The sequence below is a fragment of the Ictalurus furcatus genome, chromosome 10 (genome assembly GCF_023375685.1).
Source record: "Ictalurus furcatus strain D&B chromosome 10, Billie_1.0, whole genome shotgun sequence".
NCBI classification, from domain to species: Eukaryota; Metazoa; Chordata; class Actinopteri; order Siluriformes; family Ictaluridae; genus Ictalurus; species Ictalurus furcatus.
This window is the reverse complement of record NC_071264.1, coordinates 10,656,926-10,676,011: the sequence shown is the minus strand read 5'-3', so window position 1 is coordinate 10,676,011 and position 19,086 is coordinate 10,656,926. Positions and strand designations below refer to the sequence as shown.

At 39.2% G+C, this 19,086-nt stretch overlaps 1 protein-coding gene across 1 annotated transcript in view; it reads left to right on the top strand.

Moving 5' to 3' along the window:
- ttll7 (tubulin tyrosine ligase-like family, member 7) overlaps positions 1 to 10,150 on the top strand; it is a 74,048-nt gene extending 63,898 nt beyond the window's left edge. Inside the window, exons 19-21 of the mRNA XM_053634299.1 lie at positions 3,705 to 3,865; positions 5,424 to 5,600; positions 9,835 to 10,150. Of these exons, the coding sequence (XP_053490274.1) occupies positions 3,705 to 3,865; positions 5,424 to 5,600; positions 9,835 to 9,943 (447 nt within the window). The 3' untranslated portion in view covers positions 9,944 to 10,150. The remainder of the gene's footprint in view (positions 1 to 3,704; positions 3,866 to 5,423; positions 5,601 to 9,834) is intronic.
- The last annotated feature ends 8,936 nt before the right edge of the window (positions 10,151 to 19,086 follow it).

Below are 19,086 nucleotides of genomic sequence, written 5' to 3'. Positions count from 1 at the left end.
TATAATTTTGAGGTAAATAATGAATTTAATCCATTTTGGAATAAGGCTGTAACATAAAATGTGGAAAAAGTGAAGCGCTGTGAATACTTTCCGGATGCACTGTGTGTGTGTCTCTCTCTCACTCTCTCTCTCTCTCTCTCATATATATATATATATATATATATATATATATATATATATATATATATATATATATATATAAAATATATTTTCGATCCAATCAAAAAGAAGGATTCTTGACAAGGAAGTTAAGGTATAACATCCATATTCACGAGTCAGCCACATGAAAAACAATGAACAAGAGTGGCGCTCAACGGAGGGTAACGCGCACCAAACCTCTGCTCTCAAAAAGCAATACTGCTTATCTAAAGATTACCTGGATGTTATATAGTACTGCTGGAATAAAATGAGACGTGTGTTGAGTTAATGTGTTTGCGGGGGAAAAAAGACTGCGTGACACTGTGTGCTACTGCTAATACCAAAACTTTAATGTAAGCTAACAAATCATAAGTTGTACCAGAAAATTCCTCGGCATCAGTCTACAGCAAAAAATAAGAGTTTGGGTCATGTGTGTCTCAGGTGTTTATCACTTTTATTTACTGTGACATGATCTCAAGCAGTTCATTTATGTTAAAAATAAACATGAATAAAGCAAAACAAAATACCTCCTAACTGTTATACAGGACCAATCAACATCTACAGAATTTATTTGGTTCTTGTGAGGCTTTTGGCAACTGATTATTAATTATAAGGCTTAAATGTTAAAACCGTTTGTTAAACCATAAAAATATGGCTCTAGAATGTTGTATGACTGTATTCAGTGAGGTATCATGTATTTATGGTGAGGAGGTAATAACATTTTCCGCATCTGTATTCAGACCTTAGAACCATTTCACCCAAACATCCCAGTTATGCACTACTCAGCATTGTTACTGACAGTTTGACAGTTATTACTATAATATATTATATAAAAAACACAATATTTCACTCTGAAATTCAAGTTTTGGGCAACATTAAAACACACAAACGTAGAACGGCATCTGAGGGCAACGTCTAAATATATAAATATGACATTATGACACAAATAATCATGAATTGTCCACACTTCCTCTGCAACTATATACAGCAGCCACATCATTTTTACCTCTTACTAAGCCCTGCACTTTCTGCCGCTATCAGTACCCTTCTAGTTCATTCTGTTAAAAAAAAAAAAAAAAAATTGCTTTCTTCATTTGGCCTGCATCTCTGTTATTGTTAGGTTATGCTGTATATAAATTTGGTATCAAGTGTTAATTTATAGGCTTGCAGCCAGTTGGAACCCAAATTGATAAATTGGGACAAATTTGCAAAGTTTGAAATGGAACTATTCATGAGAATCAGCCTCAATCTATTTAAAGTATATTAGGTTATAAGATGTTCCTCAATGTTGACTTCTGAACTTTTTATTATGGTCTTTGTGTGAACTACATTTTCTATTACTTATCTTTTGAACTTGAGAGCATGTTTCTTTATCCATCAGGTGCTTCTTTTAAAAGTAGTGAAAAGGTAGTACCCTGAAAGTACTGGCTAGAAAAATTAGTTGCGCACATGCTTAACACAAGTCTGAATATGAAGAATTTCCTACAGATATCGGCTGACCACGAATATTGGCACTTTTGATCTTTGCTCTCATGGATATAAAACAATTGCAAACTCAACACAGGTTTGTCAATAAATATATTTGTTAAATATAGGTGTGCAACAATTATTGGCACCCCTATGAGTTCATATGAGAAAAATATGTTTGAAGTATATTTCCATTGATATTTTACATTTTATTGTTCAACTATGACTTCCTGTTTCACAGGGGTATAAATATGAGGTAAGACAGGCCAGATTCCCTTAGTCATTCATAACAATGGGTAAGACCAAGGAATATAGTTGTGATGTGCAGCAAAAGGTTGTTGAGCTTCACAAAACGTGAAGTGTCTATAAGAAAATAGCACAAGCATTGAAAATGCCCATTTCCACCATCAGGGCAATAATTAAGAAGTTCCAGTCAACTGGAAATGTTATGAATCAACCTGGAATTGGACATGTGTCTATATTGTCTCAGCACACTGTGAAGAGGATGGTTCAAGTGGCCAAAAAAAATCTCCAAGGACCACAGTTTTTTCAGATCACAGAATTGCAGAAGGTAGTTGTGTCTTGGGGTCAGAAAGTCTTCAAAACTACAATCCCAAGTCACCTACATCACCACAAGTTGTTTGGAAGGGTTTCAAGAAAAAAGTCTCTACTCTCAAACAAAAACAAACTCAAGCGTCTTCAGTTTGCCCGACACTACTGGAACTTCAAATGGGATCAGGTTCTATGGTCAGATGAAACCAAAACAGAGCTTTTTGGCAATAAGCACCAGAGTTGGTTTTGGTACACACAGAGAGGTAGCCATATGGAAAAGTACCTCATGCCCACGGTTAAATATGGTGGTGGCTCTTTAATGTTTTGGGGCTGTTTCTCTGCCAGAGGACCTGGCCATTTTATTAGGATACATGGCATGATGTACTCTATCAAATATCAACAGATATTAAATGAAAACCTGACTGCCTCTGCCAGAAAGCTTAAAATGGGCCGTGGTTGAATTCCAACAGGACAATGATCCAAAACATACATAAAAATCAACACAAAAATGGTTTACTGACCACAAAATCAAGGTTCTGCCATGGCCATCCCAGTCCCCTGACTTGAAACCCATAGAAAACCTGTGGGGTGAACTGAAGAGTAGAGTCCACCAGCGTGGACCTCAAAATTTGAAGGATCTGGATAGATTCTGTATGGAGGAATGGTCTCAGATCCCTTGCCATGCATTCTCCAACCTCATCAGGCATTATAGGAGAAGACTCAGAGCTGTTATCTTGGCAAAGGGAGGTAGCACAAAGTATTAAGTAAAATGGTGCCAATAAATGTTGCACACCTATATTTAACAACTTTTTATTTTGATAAACCTGTGTTTTGTTTGCAATTGTTTGATATCCATGAGAGCAGCATATTTTTGTGAATTTTTCAACCAAAACGTTAAGCAACAAAGACAATTTTTCACAGCCTTCTTTGCTCATATTTACCAAGGGTACCAATATTAATGGAGGGCACTGTATATTTTGAACTTAATTTGGCTAATTTCAATATAGCCCTAAGAATAGCTATAATTGAGATAAATTTAGGAGGCTTTCATGATCATTTCAGTGTTCAAGCCCTTGTACCTACTCTGTGAAATCTATACCAGTCTGATTACTTACAGGGATCGTCATTGTCATGCTGAATATTAGCTGAAATATAAAGGATCACTGTGCGGAGAACTGCTCACAGAAGATCATTAAATCTAAGTGTCACATGACAGAAAATTGCCAATCAGCCTGTGGGACTGCTAGGGCTCTTCAACCTGTTTAGCCTCAGTTTAGACTTAGAATGACATTCTCGTACTTATCTTTCAGCCTCGCTCTCCAATCACTCTATTCAGTCTCTGCACCTGTCTTTCCATCTTTTCCCCTCTCTACCCATCACTACAGACCTCATCGATTGATTAGACCTGCACCAAAGCCTGCGCTCTTGAATCGTTATGATTGTGACTATAGAAAGTGAAAAATATCCTTCTGCTTTTAATTGTATGCACTTGCTTTGATTCTGTAACAGAAATCATTTGCTCTCATTCATGTGCTTTACACGTAAAGGTCCTGGACATTGTCCGCACCAATGTTCGTTCATTGCTCCAGAGGATCTGGAGGGAGCCTGACATCGACAGTTTACGTCTCTACCGCCTTTTTAACCGCGTCTTCAGTCGCCTGCTCTGGAGCCATGGTCAAGGCCTGTGGAACTGTTTCTGCAGCTCTGGGTAAGGAGCTCTTCATTATGCAGATACTGAGCAAATTGATTCATAATCAAGAAACTGTCAGATGAACGCTTACTGGCTGAACTCCACTTTTGACATAGTGAAGATGTAAATATTGTTTATAGTAGACTTACTTTAATGGTCAGTAATGTTTGAGAATGAAATGAAGTGAAAGAATTATAGACTTTTTCACAAAGATTCAAAAGTCACACTCATTAAATTATCCAGTCAGCTAATAAAGTTGCAGCAGCATCAAGTATAAAATGATGCAAATACAGGTTAAGAGCTTCAGTTAATTTTAAACATCAAACATCAATGTGGAGAAAATTTGATCTTGGACACTTCAACTGTGGAATGGTTGTTGGTGCCAGACATGGTCGGTTTGAGTATTTCAGAAACTGCGGATCTCCTGGGGTTTCCCATGCACAACAGTCTAGAGTTTACACAGAATGGTGTTAAAAACAAGTGGTAGTTCTGTGGGTGGCACCGCTTCATTAATGTGAGAGGTCAGAGGAGAATGAGCTGACGGGAAGGCAATGGTAACTCAAGTAACCACTCTTTACAAATGTGGTAAGCAGAAAAGCAAGTCAAACCTTGAGACAGATGGACTACAACAGCACAAGACCACATCATGCTCCATTCCTGTCAGCCAGGAATATTAAGCCACAGATTAGAAAAAGACCATGCAATGTTTTTCCACTCTTCAGCTGTCCAGTTTTAGGGAACCTGAAGTTCTTGATCTGTATCTTTATGATTTTTTATATTGCACTGCTGCCACATGACTGGCTAATTGGATAATTGCATGACTATACAGGTGTTGCAAATAAAGTGGCCGGTAAGTCTAGATGTCCATTAATAAAAATTAAAAATCTCATTTAAAAAAAAGCGAAAGGTTTTTTACTTGTCAGTTCCTCTAGTTCCTTCTATTGTCTAATTGTTTACCAGCATTTATTGTGACTGCTGCCGTAAGGACAACAAAGGAATACATAAAATCCCTCATGTGTCCTTCTATTCATTTCTTGTGTGGGTATCTAGTGGGTCTACAAGGATTTTCTACAACCCACTTGTACCTATAATTGACAGATATAGCGATATAACCACCCAGGTTTATTTTAACTTAATGAGAGTGTGCATGGCACTAGGGGATTAGTGATGGTGCTAAGCACCCCATGCTGCTGCCATTTAATCAGTGCCCGGTGCATGAAGGAGGTCTGTGGGCAGCTAGCGCTCAGAGGAAAGCCCAGCATGGGAGCATTGTGAAGGCCTCCTCGCCTGTAATGTACTCTCATATCCCCAGCCATTATATTCCTTCATCTCCACAATGAAACACAATCACTGCTGCCGTCCAATGACTTTGAAAAGAAAAAGACATTATTTTAGCTCAGTATTTTCCCTTTTATTCAGCCCACGCTGAGGACCAGGCCCTTTTGAATTTTTTTTTTTTGACACTCATTCATCAAAGCGTCTGGTGAGACAGAAGTCCTGGGGTTTTTACTGAATTCTTTTTGGAAAATTTTTTGTATTGAGATCTATGTTTGCATGTATATGCTTGGACCTACAGCAGGTCATCGTGGGAGAGCATCTTCAGCAAGAGCAGCGAGGTGGTGACGCCGCAGGAGTTGCAGTGCTGCCAGCGCTTGGTGCAGCTGTGCCGTGACTGCCTGCTGGTGGTTTACAAGTTCGTAGTGGAGTCGCGTGGGTCGCTGACCGGCCTGAGCCCGGAGTGGGATGATCCCAGGTAAACCCCTCCCTTCAGACTTAATCTTTCCTCCACACTAATTTTTTTTTTTTTTTTTTTTCCCCCCCATCTGTTCAACCTCGGTCCCCTGTGCAGCAGAGTTCAGGGGGAGATGGCTGGGAAGGGGCATATCTGACTTTTCAGCTGCACAGGGGAAGCTGTGAACAGGGAAGAATGACCCTCAGATTATCACTTAACATAGTAGGCCCCCTGAGGTGCAGCTAATTCAATAAAAGAGATGAGTCAGAGTGAAATAATCTTAAGAGCTTGTGCATAGCCTACTTCCTGTGATCTATAGCTGCAGATAATGCCATAGATTTTGAGCCTGTATATTCCAACAGGCATTTTGTTGTAATATATGGCACTTTGTTGTTGATTAGTAGTTAGGCTTTAATTTAATTTAAAGGCTATCATTTAATTGATTTCATTCTAGTTGAATGAGACAAATTAATTGCAATGAGCTCAGCGTTTTACTAACAGCTGTGTAAATAACAGGTTTAAGGTGTAATCCAAATGAAGTCTCGATGTCTTTAAATATTATCAGTGTTTACATGATATAGGTACATGCATATTTCAAGCACTCTGACTTTCCAGCCTGTATTTTTGGTACACTGTACTTGACTCGAGTCTATACCAAGGTCCTGCCCATACTATATTTGTTGCCCATATATAAAAATGAAATGTGCATAAAGCATGCACAAAGTGAAGACATGATACTGTGAAACACTTGTGTTCAGTATAGCTGTACACATATTTAAGCTAATCAAACCTGCTACTTTTTTTTAATTTAATTTTATTTATTTAATTTAAAAAAAAAATTTTTTTTTAAATCCAGGGGTGTCTGAGTCCGGTTCTGGTTTGGTGATATCTTTGCTCAAAGACACCTAATTCACCTCAGCATTTAACTACCAGGTTTATTAGGTGTGTTAGAGCTGTGAAATTTTGTTGGACTCTGGCCCAGGCTTGGAGTTTCAAATTCTGTGCTAACACTTCATTTGTTCCAACGTTTGGATTATGCTGTGTCTAGTATTCACCGAAAACTATTACAGACTTGACAAATTCATATCCCATCCAACACCAAAACAGATTAAAGCTTTGTATGGGCATGGCCTCCTCCGTTTTTCTCCTCCTACATTAAAACTATGACCCTGTCTTTTTGCTCTTGACTTGCGGACTGTGGTGAAGCTCGCCCTCAGCTGCCGGACCAGTCTCGTCTCGTGGCTCGACCCCTTCCTCTTCTACCCTCTCACTCCTTGACGCAGGTCTTTCTACTCTTGATTTTGGATCAACCCCTCCCTCCATATCTCCAGTCTGTCCAGACTGTAACCACCCACCCTCATGCACCTGTTTGCCACTTTTGCTCGCTTGTCTCTGAACATGGCATCTTGGAGGGGGTGCTGACTAAAATAAAAAAAATAAAAAAAAGTTTTCTAAGAAAGCAAGCCAGCCTTTCCTCCATCCTTTCCACTTACCATGGCAACAAGCACCCGCTCATTCGTCACAGCGAATCGCAACAGTTTCACTGCATGGTGCATGACGCGCACTTCCATATCTTTCCCAGGACATGCCTCATTGACGGCTCAGTGGCAGAACGGAGCAGGGGGATGACAGATTAGACTTTTCACTTAGCCGGCATATGCTTTGCCTCGTTAGGAAAATGATGTCTGAGTAGGGGCATGGCACCATATTGCTGGTGACCCCCCCCCCCCCCTCCTTTCAACAGCCACTCATCCTCCTCTCTGGCATGTGTGTTGCCCCCCTACCTGCACCCATACGCCGCCTGTTCTACATCTGCCTCCACTTGCCAGTCTTGGCCAGTGGAGAGACATCGGGTCCAGAGCCATCAGGGTGGCAGAGACAGACTCTTAAGCAACTGTCTAAGATGCATTTCTTAAAGGATTCAGGCTGCAAAACATCATTCCAGTCATTACTAGTGAGATTCATCTTAGAATAGAAGATGGTTGTTTGTTTTTTACCCCAAATTAATAGTTTACAAAGGCCAATAAAATACATTTTAACATTACAATACATTTTAAAAACTGAACTTTTTCTACTTTGTTAATGAACAAAGTAGCATACGAGAGATATCGTTTATCATATATATTATATATACACTACCGGTCAAAAGTTTAGACGCACTCATTCTTTATTTTTCCCCCCACATTAGATTAATAATGAATTCATCAAAACTCTGGAAAAACACAAATCTAACGATGGGAATTATGTTGTGATAAAAAAAAGAAATCCAAAATAAATAAAAATAATCCAGTATTTTTTCTTTTTTGCCTAGAATTTCCAGAAATGTATTCTTGGCATTTTCTCAACCGATTTCTTGAGGAATCCCCCTGAGGTGCTTTTTAATCAGTATTAAAGGACTTCCAACCTACGCTGGACATTGATCGGTGCTTTTCGGAATATTTCACTCCATCCATTTAAAAATTATTATTATTTTTTTTTTATAAATAAAATGTTTGTTTTTTAATGAAAGAAATGAATATGTTGGCACAATTATATTTTTGTCTACGATGATTTTAAACATTTAACCAACACACCTTCAGATAAAAATGTTTTTAAAATCATGAAAAACCTTTGTCAAGTGTCTCCAAACTTTCGACCGGTGTTTTTTATATATATATATATATATATATATATATATATATATATATATATATATATATATATATATATATATATATATATATATAAATCATTTATTAAGTCATATCACATATGATTTATTTTTTTATTTATTCTCCTCCACCCTCAACATTTTTGACAGTGGCAGGACTATTGAACATATACTTTAAACATGCAAACTGACTGGAGGTACGTGCAGATCTCCAAGTCATTGTGTATAATTAGGAAGACCCGCATATTCTCCAAAAAAAATACAGTTAGACAGCTGCTGGCTCTCAGGGGGCTTTCCGCTGGCAGGTTTTCCTAAGAACTACTCAGTGATCAAAAGCCAAGGACCTGGTGGAAGCATTATAGAGATCCAATTAAATATTGCCGGCAGCCTGATTGGACTCTGGGTCACGGAGCCCTTTTACACGCATCCTTAAACAGACACCTTTGTCAAGAGACTTATATGGGAATGGCACCTTTGGCTAGGAAAATATTTGTGAACCTTTTGGAATTACCTCAGTTGTTATGTGAATAGCTCCTAAAATGTAATAAAAATCTCAAATCTCATTTCTGAATTAAACTGGCACACATTTTTAATCAAAGTCATCGTTTGATACAACTGTTCATATTCTGAAATATTGACATTTATCTATGGCATATATGTTAATATTTGAGCATTTAGCTTGATGGAAAAATGTGTCTTTTTTCCCCCGTTCATTGCTGCACTTTGGTGAATGGGTTGGATGTACAGTAGTTAATCTACATTCTAAACTATCTGCTTGACAAGCACGAGCGGTACTCTTGAGCAGTTTCAAGGGCATTCTTCTTGAACTAAATGAAGTTAATTTGACTTTTCACAAGTCTCCTGGGTATGGCGGCAATGCAGCAGAAGCCCTCAGAGCAAATCTTTTTTAGTATACTTAGAAGAAGCAGCATGGCTAATTTGTCCTGGGGATATTATATAAGGAAGACTGTCACAAGTACCATGTTACAGTGACAAGCCCAAGGGTTATTTTACAGTTACTGTAATTTTTTTTTCTTTCCTTTTCACTGTCATGTTGCACTAACCAGGTATAGGTCATTTGGTTAGAGCACAGCACTGTGTTAGCTTTCACTGCCTTTTAATGAATAAACAATTTAAATGTCCTCATTAACAGTCTGTGATGAGATCTGAACAGCTATCCTATGTGGGTCATATACTGTCTCAATTGGTTCACCTCCACGTCTCATTTCAGGCCGTAATTATCTTCGCCAGTATCCACTTTCGGACATCCTTCTCCTGTTAGATAGATTTAAGCAGCATTGAGGTTAAACAATGTCCTCCGCCAGTCTATTAACACGAGGCTTGTTCAGCTGCCCGAGTGAAGATGCAAAATGTCACTCATCATTAAAAACAGAAGGCATTTACAACAAGGGATCAGGGGAAAACAGAGAGGTTGGAACGTGTTGGGTTGGACAGTATTGAGCTAAGGGGGTAGCTGGGCGTTTGCTTTATGTTGTCGGATTGCTAACGCGGCCTGATCTCCTCATGTGACCTTTTGCAACGCTAATCCTGCTTCCGCATCTCCTGTCCATCCCCTGTCCCTGTTTCCCATCTCTCTGTGTGTAGGTATCTGGTGCCAGTGACCTCCCAGTTCATCATCAAGTGGCCTTCCTCCAGCTCGAGCCGGAACGTGGCCTCTCGCAGTCTTTTCACCACCCGCATGGGCCACTTCTAATCCACCCTGGACACTCGCCGCCTCCTGGGGAGGAAAGGAGCACAGATCCCTCTGCTAAACCCCTCTTTGGGGACACGCTGACTCTGGAAGCATGCAAAAAGGGATTTTGCCAGTCCGCTTTTTTAGATATAGTCGTTGGCGCATCAGAGGCAGACATTTAGGCAGTCCCTCCCATGAGTTCGGCTTGTGCCCATGGATCTCATCTCATGTTTAAAAAAAAAAGAAAAAAGTCTGCTGTACAGTTATCTCCTTTATTATACTGTAAAATATGATTCACCATAATGGATTTATTTCCAGGACTTGCAAAACAATTCTGTCAATAACAGTGAATGTTTCAGTGACATTTAGATGGAATGGGATTTGTGTGTATGCTCGTTGATGAAGGAAGAACATACAGTGCTGTTTTTCTTTTTCGCTGCTTGCAACGTTTGCCAATGGCTGGTGCTGTTTTTCTTAAATGATTTTATTGCATTTTGCCACAGTATGTAGTAGTAAGAAGAATTTAGGGGTACAGAGAGGTTTTGTCAAATTGCTTTTTCTCAAGAGCCAGGATAAAGGAAGGTCTTCTGATAACCTGCCTCTCATAAAAGAGAGAGCAAAATTCTGCAGCGCTGCAGCCAATAGCGTTCACTTGTGTATGCCTATACACAGTCTTTTAAACTTGCGTTCACAACTGACGAAGGGTAAATCACTGCACATGAGAAATACTTGAATTTATTTATACTATTTATTTTATTTTAAATGTTTATTTACATGCACTACTAACTTAAGATTTTTTTTTTATCGTTTTATGTATGTTAGTTGTTTTTGTGTTATTTACTATAGCTATGAGAATGAGTTTTAAAGTACTGTAGGTCTTTGCTAAACTGCCATGTTTGTGTTTTAGCAGCTATGCCCTGTATTTTCTCACCCTGTATGCAAGTGCCAGTGCAGATTGTGGCGTGCCAAGACTAAGCACAACCAGGAATGTGTTAATGGCTTCTAAATCGAGGTTAGTGAGTAATTAGATTACTCCGTATGACAGTAGGTAGTGTTAGAATTTCAATTTGAAAAAGCTCCTGGTAGCTAATTTTCAGGTAGATTGTATCCCGTTTAAAAAATAAATAAATAAAAAATTTTTTTTTTAAAAAATGCTAATGCAGGATGTTTTTGGTTATGTCCTTCAGCAGTCCTTTTTTTTTTTTAATGAATATGACGATAACGTTATGCTATGAAACCTATATGCTATTTTTTTTCTCCTATCCCTTAGTGTCATTTCACTATGCCTGGATTTCGTACATGTTCATTCTAGATAATGATTCTTAAGTTTAACAGCAATAAAAGACTGGTGGTTCTAGATTTTTGATCTGTATTTCTCATTAAGCTGTCTCTGTCTCTTTTCTGCCCACTGAATTGAGTGACAACTTTGTCTTTTTTCCTTGGGCTTCCTTCTAATATTATTGTAACATGAGAGATCTTGAGAATATCTAAATAAGCTACACACATGCACACACACTCATCCTGCACAAAACTGACACTCCGTGTCATTCCATCCTGTCTCATGTGAAACTCGGAAGAGCAACCTCGCTAACCTTGTCGTGTCATGTCCTGACTCAAGGCCAGGGGAATAGATGTGATCCTAGCCCTTATTTACACTAGTGCACTCAATTTCAGGCTGCCAGCCATCTTTTTTTTTGTCTCTGCCCTCCCTCCCCCATATCCCTCCCTTCTCCTATCTGTCAAGTGTGGTGCTGTAGAGTCATGACCTTGACATTCTTCCTTGAACAATGGCAGTGCTTTCTAAGCAACTGATTCAGAAACTTGAGGACTATTCCCCTGCCCTCTGGTGTTAAATCCTTGTCACACAGCATGGTCAGCTAGTGGGAACTGAGCTAGTTTCACCTGCTGTGGAGTGTGGACTCTATGTAGGTTCTTGCCGGTGACCCACTTACAGGACTCATTAATACCCTGGGAATCAGACAGTGTCTGACTCTGATCACGTCTTGGGTGAATGCAATCAAAAAACCTATTTGTTTCAATCCTGCATTTCAGAAGGGCAGAAATCAAGGGGCTTTAATCATGACTCATCAAAATAAGACATCCAGTGGCCTAATTTAAAAAGATTCTTATTTAAAGACAACTCTCAAAAATGTTTAAAGGTTTATGTCCATGTTGTTTTTAAAGCTTCTATTTAATTTAGAACATAATCACGCATGAGTTTCCTGAGTTTTACATGACTTGGCTACGGAATATCATGCTAAGGAATATCAATTGACACCACATTGCCTTGGCAGACGCTTTCTGAATGAATATAAGGGAACATGTATTGTATTTGCCCTATGATATACTGTAATATTCCGGCTCATGACTGGACTCTGAGTCCTGGGTTTATCTTACAAAGACTCCTAAGCTCTTTGTTCCAGAAGCAGGATGACAGGCAGCATGGAACTCGAGTGACTGCCCCAAAGACCATCTCCTGAGTGTTCTGAGATAATAGATCTACAGATATAGCTACTTTCGTGTACTGCGCTTTCAATAAAAGTGATAGCTTAAAGATTGAGCTTGCCTGTGTGACCTGAACCAGGAAGAATCGCAAATTCACAAGCTCCTTCACGGGGCCAAATTAGCACTTCTGACGCAGCTGGGGATTGGATCCACAGAGTGGGATCACTCGCGTCCTCTTTTTCGCTACCATGGGGGGGTTTCAAAAGGCAGGAAGGCGCCCCACTGTTCTTTCTCAACGGTATGACAGTGTCAGAGTAGAAAGACCAACATTTCCCAGGGGACTGGTCTGGGAGTTCTTGTGGGGATTGAGACATCCTCGTGAAGATTATCAATATATCCCCTCCAGCCAGGCTCAGAGACATGAGACAGGGCTGCTCTGCCCATTAGTCTACTGCTGAGCTCAGGGAACAAACAGCTGCCTGCTCACTCAGAGACCAGACAGACTCTATCACTCTCCCACCTTGATGTTGCATGCCAGTGTACTCGAGGCTTACCTTCACTGAATTTGGCTAATTAGAAGTGCTAGCTGTTTTTCCTCTGGTGTGATTCTGCATAGTGACCCTTTGGCTTAAGAATCATATTGAGAGATGCTTAAACAAATGGAAACGGATTGATCTATTGACAAAGTGCTCTAACTTTGCCCTCCAGTCTCCCATTCTTTATGCTGTCAAGATATCGCGAGACTTTTTAAGACAGTTTTCTGTTGTTGACCCATGTGCAAGAATTGATCTAAAGATCACAAATAGCCTTGGTGAGAGGATGTTCCCGCCTCACACTGATTGGTTAACCTCCAGAGACCTGGTGAGCCAGAGTACTCAATTATTTAAGAGGCAAAAATAGTCCTGCCAACCTATTGAATGTTATTGGAATCTTGCTTCAATTGTTTTCTTGGCTTTTTGGTTTCAGGTTTATCTGAGTGTAATTAATTGCAGAATGACTATTTTGATGGTTCTGATTCGTAATTAATATTTAACAAAGCACACTCTTTTTCTCTGGAAAGTTTCTGGAAAAGATCCTGTTAATGGAAATCAAGTCCAGATGCTTTTCACCTTGTTTTCAAAGCCACAGTATGCTGAGTCCAGTCATTTTCTGAATTGATGGTTATTCACAATGGCCTGACCTGCTTACATCTGTTCACTTACAGTAACTGCACAATAACGGCTATCAGAGTGCTCTCTGGATTTCAGAAAACGCTGGATAGAATCTTAAGAAGGGTAACAGGAGGGCAGGGTGAAGCATAAATAAACAGTATATAACCTGGGTTTAAACCTTTGCTCCATGCCTAGACCTCAGATCCCGATCCCCCTTTGTGAATATTTTTCCTCATATATAACGTTCACACAAATGAAAGGTTAAACATGTGCTAGCAAAATTAGCTCAGGTCTGAAGCTGTGAATCACACAGACTTTTGTCTTTTATCTCTGAGAAGGGATTAACATTTCTCAAACTGTTGGCAAAAAATAATTCCCTTTCAGAGCGGGTTTCAAGTAGGACCCTTTAGGAAGTAAAGATCCCCAAACAATTCAAGAAATCCCAACCCTCCCACCATTCTTTTCTACAATTATACTGTTTTCTCTCCTGTTTTTCATCAGGTTTCATTTTTGATCTTTTTAACTCAACAGATATCCCTCAGGTAGTTTTTAAACATTAAAACAACAAAAGGAGACTTTTGTTTTGTTTTTTTCTGTCTCTGATCTTCATCCAAGATAAGGCGGCCATAAGCGATGTAAATAAAAGATGCTAAATTGATGGGTTTAACGTGTTCTTATTTTGCCCATGTGGGTTTCCTCTGGGTTCTCCAGTTTCCTCCTACCTCCCAGAAACATGCAGGTAGGTGCATTGGCTATGCTAACTGACCCTAGGTCTGAATTCTTGTCCAAAATGCCCTGTGATGGACTGACCTCCCATCCAGGGTTGTTCCTGCCTCTAGTGTTCCGCTTGCTAGGCTCCGGATCAACCATGACCCTGACCAGGATAAAGCTGTTACTGAAGAAAGAAAAAAAAAAAGAAACTACAATCTGTTGGACTTTCTAATTTTTTATTCTTTCCAGACATGAGATGAGATCACACTTTGGTACTTACCACTGCTACAGCTGTCTTTTGGACCTCATGCCAATCAGTAAATCTGGCCAGTCTCCACTGGAAGTCAAAAATTAGGTTAAGCTCTGCTCAGAGTCAGAAGATTTGAAGCTTTTTGGGCTCTGGTTCAAGAGTGCCAAGCGGAGATCCGGGACTTTGGAAAGCCGATTTAGTTCAACAGGTGGGTCTGTGACCCCATTCCACTGCAGAGCAGAGGTCTATTGAACAGCAGGTCCACATTGAGGAATTTTTTTTCCTGTTTAATGTATTCACAGCCTAATGAGTGAAAATCAGCTCGGAATCCTGGATGTTCAACCAAACTTTATTTAATTATAAACATATCATAGTTGGCATGTCTTTTTATTTATTTATTTATTTTAGGTTTTAGCAAATATAGTCAGCTCAACATTCACCCTCTTCTGTTTTTATAACATGAGCTCTCGTATAGGGCTGAACAATCCTCAGCTTTCTCTAGTTATGCAGCACTGCATGCCTCATGTAGACATTCTTACCCCGAGTAGGCAATATTAGTGTTGTGGTGAGGCCAAGAGATCCAGCAATTTCTGATGACATGGGCAGTGCAGTAGTCTAGCATGAAATCAGTTTGGTAAATCTGTCTTTCTGGTAATACAAATATAGCCTGTCTGTCATCTTTTACCATTTGATGAGTCAGAGGCAAAAGGATTTTAAAGGAATCATTCTGGGGATAGCTGCCTGCGGAGGACGCAGACGTGTTCACTCTACATGCCATCAGACCCCTTATTCCCTTTCTACCTTCATTTGATCCGATGGGTTGGGACTAAAATATTGCCCAGCCATATACCTTGGGAGGATTTTCATCCTTAAATCAATTTTTGATTCCAGTGAAGGACTGTTTAACAAACAAAGAAAAAAACTTTTGTTGTATGCTGTATATTAGGTCAGAAGCTGTGTTTCTCTTATTTTTCCTTTTATTGGGCCTCATTTATCAAACTGGCTGCAAGCAGAATTATTCGTAAAATGTCCGCAGGAACATTTACATAAGAAATGTAGTATTCGTGGAAAACCAGTGGGTTTTTTCCTTTTTTTTTTTTTGTTTTTTTTTTTTGGTGGCATTTGTATTCAACTAGAGCTCCTGAGTTTGGGTGAGGAGACTCACTAACTTGAACCTTGATCAACATGCTTCAAAATCATATAATTGTCCTGAGTTACTGCAATTTTATTATAAACAGCTTATTTATTTAAATTGCAAAACATTACGAAATGGTCACATCATATTAATAACGATGAACACAAGCAATCCAGAAGAAATCCATAAATTACAGACAAATAAGACTAGTTATTCAATTAGGACAAATGAAATTCCCCAAATAAAAGTAGGAAGAGTTACTTTGTGTCTGTGGTAGCTGAAGGGCTGCAGTGGCTGTGATGCGTTACTGAATTTACTGCATGCAGCATCTATGAGGTGCTTTACTCATCATTTGATCATTTTCAGCTCTCTGTGAGCTTTGCCTTTTGGAGTTTTGTGGGCATCACTAACGTGCCCTTAACACACATTGCGCTTTATGGGTGATTGCTAATTATCGACATACATGTGCAAGTGTGAAGAAAATTAGCTGCCGGGAATCTGGTGGGAGTTTTTAGTTCGGTTTGGCCGATCAAAACATTTACACACAATTTTAAATGAGGCCAACTGTATACAAACCCTTGCCTTGAATGTTGGGAAATGAAAGATACTCAGTGAAATCACTTGCTTGTTAACATTGTATTAACCTGGCTAATGTCAGGTTATTTGCTAGTCCCATCAAGGCTGGATTTAATGAGTTAAAATGGATTAAAAAATAAAAAAAAAAACAAGGAGAAAGCCACTTCCCTTTACACTTGGTTTTGCCATAATACTGTGGCTGTATTTAAGTTCTGCAGAATTGCTTGATGCTGATGGATTTATGCTGAGAAGCGTTACGCCTGCTGGAGAAAACTTCCAAAACATGTTTTCATGTTTCCACAGGGGGACATTGCTCTTTCCCTGCAACCTTTCTTAATGTTCTCTTAACATTCTTAGAGCCTGTATTTCTTACACCACTATCATTAGTGATACAAGATATGCAGTCCAAAGGCGTTCTTTTGCTTTATGAGGGGTTTTTATTTTATTTTTTCTTTTCTTTTCTTTTCTTTTCTTTTCTTTTGTTATATGAGTCTCTCAAGGCAAAGTTCTGACTTAAATATCTTGTGAACATGTGTGGTTTTTTTTTTTTCTCTTTTAAATGCTATTATTAAATTAGTCAGAAATAATGTGCTAAGGGAAATATAATAGCATATACTTATTTATCTTAATTCTATTTTTGTCTGAATAAGCAATGAGCAATGTTTAGCTGTAAATGCATCAGAGCTAAATGTCTTAGAGCTGCCTTTCTTCTGGGTAATGAGACAAATTGATGCTTGTAATGGTAATTGGGTTTAGCAACTCCAATGAGCGCTATTACAGCCTTTTTCTGTTCATTCTTTTCTTTTATACTGTATGGTGTTGACATAACTCTCCCGACTTTGATGCACAGTGATCAGAGCGATCATGGTAAATACTGAAGCCTGCCTCAAAAAAAGACAAAGCTCTACAGTCATTTAATCTATTACCATCAGTCTTCATGGAAAATCAAGCCAAACCTCAGCACACTGGCATTGATACTTAGAGATTTCACATCTCTATGAAAATGCAGTGCACATTGGTGAACTGGGTTGTGTTTGAGTTGAGAAAATTATTTTTAAGGCCTCCTCTGATCTCATCCTCCTTCAGAGTAAATCCCCTTCTGCTGCTACTCAAAATCTAGCCTGTGTTTGAGTCAAAAGCTCTGGGGATGCTGTGCATAAAGAAGTCATAAATAACACTCTTATGATAAAAGTTCCTGAATGTACTATGTATGTGCTTGGGAGGGGAACAAGAGCACATGGTCAAGTGTTCAGTAGCTGTGAGAGGGCAGAGACGGTCAGATGACGTCCCACCCGCTAACAGCAAAAAAGATTCTGTCTCCATTTGAGCACCCAGGCAGCCATCTTTTATGCCCTCTTGTCTCCAGTTCTATGGGCAGATAGTCTGCCATATCAATTAAGCCGACACCAGAGAGACGTCATAAAAAAAAAAAACAGGCTTTCAAAAGAACCCGAAAGCGATTGAGTTTATGATTGGTACAAAGTGATGTTCTAGCAAATGCTTAAATCATTTTTGTGTAAATAGCAAAATAATAAAGCCAGAAAATACTATCTGCTTGTTAATTATCACACTAAAAATATTCAACAAGGATTTGATATTTTCTAGTCCTCTGAGGTAAAGGTTAGATCAGCTTAGGCTGCGGTTTAAGGAGTATATCAGGCAGTTCATGAAAGAAGCACGTTTTCTTTTGCAATCAAAGGAAAACAGCTCAAGAGCCTCTTGTGTTGATAAAAATAGCACAAGGTCTGATGAAGGCAACGAGAGAGGATGTTAAAATCCTGATTACAATACCAGGAATGCTGGCAGAGACCTGCTGGAAATTCAAGAACACAGCTGCCCACATCTGTTTAGAAATGGCATATGCTTGGGTTCAAAATCATAAAGATTGTGCATAACCCAGGACTCAGATTTACAATATGCTCATACTGAACATCCTTTTGACAGTAATGTTTGCCTTTACACCTCTACACCTGTATACTGTAATATACAGTGCTGTGAAATAGTATTTGGGGCCACAAACGGGACCTTTGTCTTCCAAACAGTTCCACCTTTGACTCATCAATCCACAAAACATTCTCCCAAAAGGTTTGCGGATCATCAAGGTATGTTTTTGCAAAATTCAGACTTCTTGTTCTTCTGGGTTAGCAGTGGTTTTCTCCTCACCACTGTTCCATGGATGCCATTTTTGCCCAGTGTCTTTCTGATGGTGGAGTCATGAACAATGACCTTTATTGATGCAAGAGCGGCCTGTAGGTCCTTTGATGTTGTCCTTGGCTCTTTTGTGATTTCCTGGTTGAGTCGTTGCTGTGCTGTTGGAGGAATTTTGGAAGGTCGACACTTCTGGGAAGGTTCACTACTGTGCCGAGTTTTTCCATTTGGAGATAACGGCTCTCGCTGTGGTCCTTTGGAGTCCCAGAGCCTTTGAAATAGCTTTGTAACCCTTCCCAGACTGATGTATTTCAATCACCTTCTTCCTCATCATTTCTGGAATTTCTTTCAACTATGCCATATCTCACTGGATAAGACCTTTTAACCAACTTCATGCTGTTGGAAAAAAGTTCTATTTAAGTGTTGATTTGATTGAACAGGGTTCTCAGTAATCAGGGGTGGTTGTGTCTAGTCCATCTGAACCCCATTATGAATGCAATTTCATACATTTGGGGAATTAGTAACTATGGGGCAAATACATTGTCACACAGGCCCAGTTGTCCTTGGATAAGTTTTTTGCTTCAATAAATAACGTTATCATTTAAAAACTGTATTTTGTGTTTACTCAGGTTGCCTTTGTTTTATCTTAGATTTTGTTTTAATTTCTGAAACAATTTAGTATGAGATGTACAGTACACAAAAACAGAAGAAAAATCAGGGGAGAAAATACTTTTTTGAGTCTCGTTCC